This window comes from Helianthus annuus, chromosome 17, assembly GCF_002127325.2.
Source record: "Helianthus annuus cultivar XRQ/B chromosome 17, HanXRQr2.0-SUNRISE, whole genome shotgun sequence".
In the NCBI taxonomy this organism is placed as follows: Eukaryota; Viridiplantae; Streptophyta; class Magnoliopsida; order Asterales; family Asteraceae; genus Helianthus; species Helianthus annuus.
Genome location: NC_035449.2, coordinates 115,574,206 through 115,578,356, shown reverse-complemented (window position 1 = coordinate 115,578,356; position 4,151 = coordinate 115,574,206). Strand labels below are relative to the sequence as shown.

The 4,151-nt window shown below is 36.7% G+C and overlaps 1 protein-coding gene across 1 annotated transcript; it reads right to left on the bottom strand.

Annotated features, from left to right (window-relative positions):
* Positions 1-533: 533 nt before the first annotated feature.
* LOC110926383 (heterogeneous nuclear ribonucleoprotein 1) lies at positions 534-3,371 on the bottom strand. Its single transcript, XM_022170137.2, has 5 exons — positions 3,161-3,371; positions 2,961-3,070; positions 2,609-2,831; positions 1,423-2,458; positions 534-899 (listed from the first exon to the last, which is right to left on the bottom strand). The coding sequence occupies exons 3-5, from the start codon at positions 2,828-2,830 to the stop codon at positions 886-888; spliced, it is 1,272 nt and encodes a 423-aa protein (XP_022025829.1). The 5' UTR covers position 2,831; positions 2,961-3,070; positions 3,161-3,371; the 3' UTR covers positions 534-885.
* Between the last annotated feature and the right edge of the window lie 780 nt (positions 3,372-4,151).

Sequence of the window (4,151 nt, the reverse complement as noted above, 5' to 3'; positions counted from 1 at the left end):
GCTCGAGTTTGGCTCAACTTAAAGAGAGCTCGAGCTCATCTCGCTTTGGGCTCCCTCCTTATAGCTCTAGCTCCACTCGTAAGTCATGTTATAAGCTTTGGCCTCAACTTACTTATTATTTAACTATTTTTTTTATTTATATGTATGATTAACTTTATATATTTATACATCGTTGAGCAACACATGGTCCATGGGTAAAACTCACTCGGGTAAACAATTGCCTAATGGGATCCATAAGCTGTGTGCACAATCTCGCTAGCAAGGCCCCAAATGTGTGTGTGTGTATATATATATTATAGTGTATCAACACCAACGTCTACATGAATCCTAAGCGCGTTAAGTTGAGTTATAATCACTTACAATGGCAGTAAGCTAAAGGGTCCATAGTTCACCAAGGAGTTTCGAGACAATACCTCAAATGAATTGCTCGCTGAGCATAGCGAGCGTCTTTCATTAATCCTTGGTATATGTAAAACGACCAGTAACAGTGATGTAATATAACCCTCTTTAACTATATATGTGCAATCAATCAGTTGTAAGTGAAGGAAAACTTTTCAATATAAATCACAGATGTGTTGAATTCGAGGCATAGCCAAATAAAACCGAAATTACAGTTGTAAGACAAAACTAGAAATTACAGTTGAAAAACCGAGACTCAAATCAAACAGGGGAAAAGAAGAGACTGTCTGTCTCTTCTTTCACCTATCTTCATGTCACCCGCGAACGTGTGACAGTATCTAAACTGAAAACCGAGTTTTACATCTCACATAAATCACAATTTTTAAAATCCGAAATGAAATAAGTAATAAACAAGTCCTTTGATTACCTCTAAAACTGATATGTATCAAGTAATTCACAGCCCTCCAGGTTTAGTTCACAATCTTCCTAAGCAGCAATTCCTGAAAGTAATATTAACATAAATAAGCACTCAAAAATAATATATTTATGTGCACATTTTAATATAATATATGTGTACTTTGTGCATAGTAGTTATATAAGGCTAAACTTACCCCACCCCTTAATATATTACTAAATATACCCCATCCCCTCTATGCGCCCGTATACATGTATAACCATCATCTGAACCCCCGTATACATAGGGATGGCAAAACATGTCTTATCGTGTTTAACAGGTCAGAGACGACACAATTAACACAAGTACCAAACATGAAGACTACTCGTTTAACTCACGTCTATAACACAATTTTATATTTTATGTACCAAGAAGAAATGATAAAGCCTAGCTTCCTAATTTTAATTATTTTTAAAAAAGTATAAAATTACATAGTCTACCTTTTCTTTATCAGGTTTTATCATGTCTTAAACAGGTCAGGAATTGCCAGCATATGTGTGTGGGGGGGGGGGGGGTACATTTAGTCAATGGCTTGTACAATTCAAGAATTAAGTGGTCATGAAAGTTACCTGTATTTGATCTATTTGCAACACTATAACCAACATAACCAACCGATTTTTTCTGTACGCCATCCGAACTTCCAAACCCATAATCAAACAAACCCGGAATATCAAGATCAGGAGATGATGACCGCCAAGGGGGGTCTGCATAAAATGAGGGACCGCTATCATCTGTCACACCAAATGATGCTGCAGCTGCAGCTGCAGTGCCATTACCACTGTTCCTACCATACGCGGTTGCATTCACTCCGTTACCACCACCAATGAAGCTGGATCCACTAGCAACAGAACTCGGGGTACCCCAAATCGCTCCAAAACCATAATTACTCGAATTTTGCGAATTATGAGCATAACTATGATCCACACCTCCCCAAATGTCTCTCGAGTTAAATACAGACTGACTTCCATCACCACCACTACCGCCGCCATATCCATTTGGACCGGACAACCTGTTCGGAGTTAAACTGTACATAGAATTTACGGAACGCGCGTATCCAAGATTAGAACTAAAGTTTCCATTTCCACCATAGTTGGCATCAGCACCCGGTGCAATGTTAAAGCTAGACGGGCCAAGCCCGTTTCGACCCATAACAGGACTATATCTACCATCAACTGTAAGCCCATAACTTCCAAGTGAACTTAAATAACTACTAACTCTACTCAACCCGTAATTATATCCACCTACATTACTCCGATTAGGCCCAGGAGATGACTCCTTAGGGACGGCCCGTTTGACTTCCACCATTTTACCATTGAGTTCGTGGAAAGTTTTATGCAAGACTCTATCGACAGACTCCTCGGACTCATAAGTAATGAACCCGAAACCTCTAGGCCTTTGAGTGTTGTGATCATACATCACCACCGCGTCAGTGGTTGACCCGAATTGGTCAAAGTAGCTCTTGAAGTCACTCTCCGTGACTGTCGATGCTAATCCGCCTACAAAAATCTTTTTTGTGCGGATGGGACCCGGTGACCCGTGAACACTCCCGTTCCCCCTGTTAACAACCTGTTGATCATCCCTTGGTACCGCCTTCTTCGCCTCAACCTGTCCCAAATTCGATAAATTTAAAAACTTTTCACAAATGTATGATCAATGCATCTATAAAGATTCAACCCAATTATAAAAAAATTCAACCTTTAAACAAATCTTTAAATCTATGATCAGAACAAAACAGAACAAGACAGAACAACTCACAGTTCTACCATCTATGATATGCTTATCTTTAACAACTCTTTCGGCAACAACCGGGTCAGCGAAAACAACAAACCCGAACCCACGAGCCCGGCCCGTGGTTCGATCTTTCATAATAACAGATTCAGTTACATCCCCAAATGTTTGAAAATAATCCCTCAAACGTTCTTCATTAGTATCCCATGAAATCCCCCCAATGAACAACTTCCGAGGGTCCATTTCCATCCTGCACAATCCAACCATCACAAATTGATAATTCTAACACAGATCTAACCACAACAATATACAATTCTTATCAAAAACATCATAATGCAGATTAATATTACAAAAAAGTAATAAAAAACAGAGGATTTACCAGAGAGTTTGATGTTGCTTTGAAATTGAGAAACGGATATTCTTGAATTCAGTCAAATAGCATTGGATCTTTGAGAGATCGATACTTGATCAGCACGCAACAGAGAAATTCTACAAGAAAAGGAAGAAAAAGAAGGAATATTGTATAAGTTTGCTGTTGGTAATGTTGAATTGATGAAATAGAAAGATAAAAGAGTGTACCCAGATGAGAAAATTGATTGAAAACTTTAAGATCTGATTGTGATTGTGGGTGTGAGAGGGGCTCTTTAATGGAGTTGAGAGTGATTGTGGATTACCCAGACGAAGATGAAGATGAAGATGAAAGATGTGTGATTATTGATGGGTAGATATACAGAGGAAGAAGAAGAAAGAAGAAGACAGCTTACAAGAGACGACCATGAAGGGTGTGGGTGTGACTTCATTCTCTTTTATTGTTGTTAAATATAAATATAAATATAGATATAAATATAAATATACATATAAATATAAATATATAAATATATAAATATATAAATATATAAATATAAATATAAATATATAAATATAAATATAAACTAGATTATTATTGTGTTTTTTTTTAAACACAAGTATTAGTTTTTCTTTCGTACAAGAGGTTGATTATTTTACACCCCGTTTGTGATATGCGCATGTAATGTATATATGTGTGGACGCTTGGGGGTAAAAGTGAAAGTGCACAAATTTTAACGTTATTTTACTAATTTCGTGAAAATAATGTTAAAAGATGGGATTGTTAATCATGCATCATGTCGTGACGTTGATAGCCGAAAGACAAGGGAGTACATGCACTAATTGCCATTTGTCTTAATTGTCGAGTATATGTGTCATATGTCTAATGCTTGATACAAAACTACTATCGAGTCAGGGGTCTCACTGGAAACAGTCTCTCTATTCTTACTGGCTAGAGGTAGGTTTGTCTATATATTACCCTCCCCAGACCCTATCTTAAGTTTACTATTAGTAGGATTTATTGAGTATGATGATGACGATAAGGATTGAAATAACAAAAAACGATGTATTTTTCATAAAAAATTATAATATATTCTTGGCTTACCATAGTGGATAAACTTGGGAGGTGAATCTACCACATAAATATGGTTGTGTATTTCTACACTATTATATAAAAATAAAGATGTGTTTTTAAACAAGAAATATGAATAAATCACTATTATAT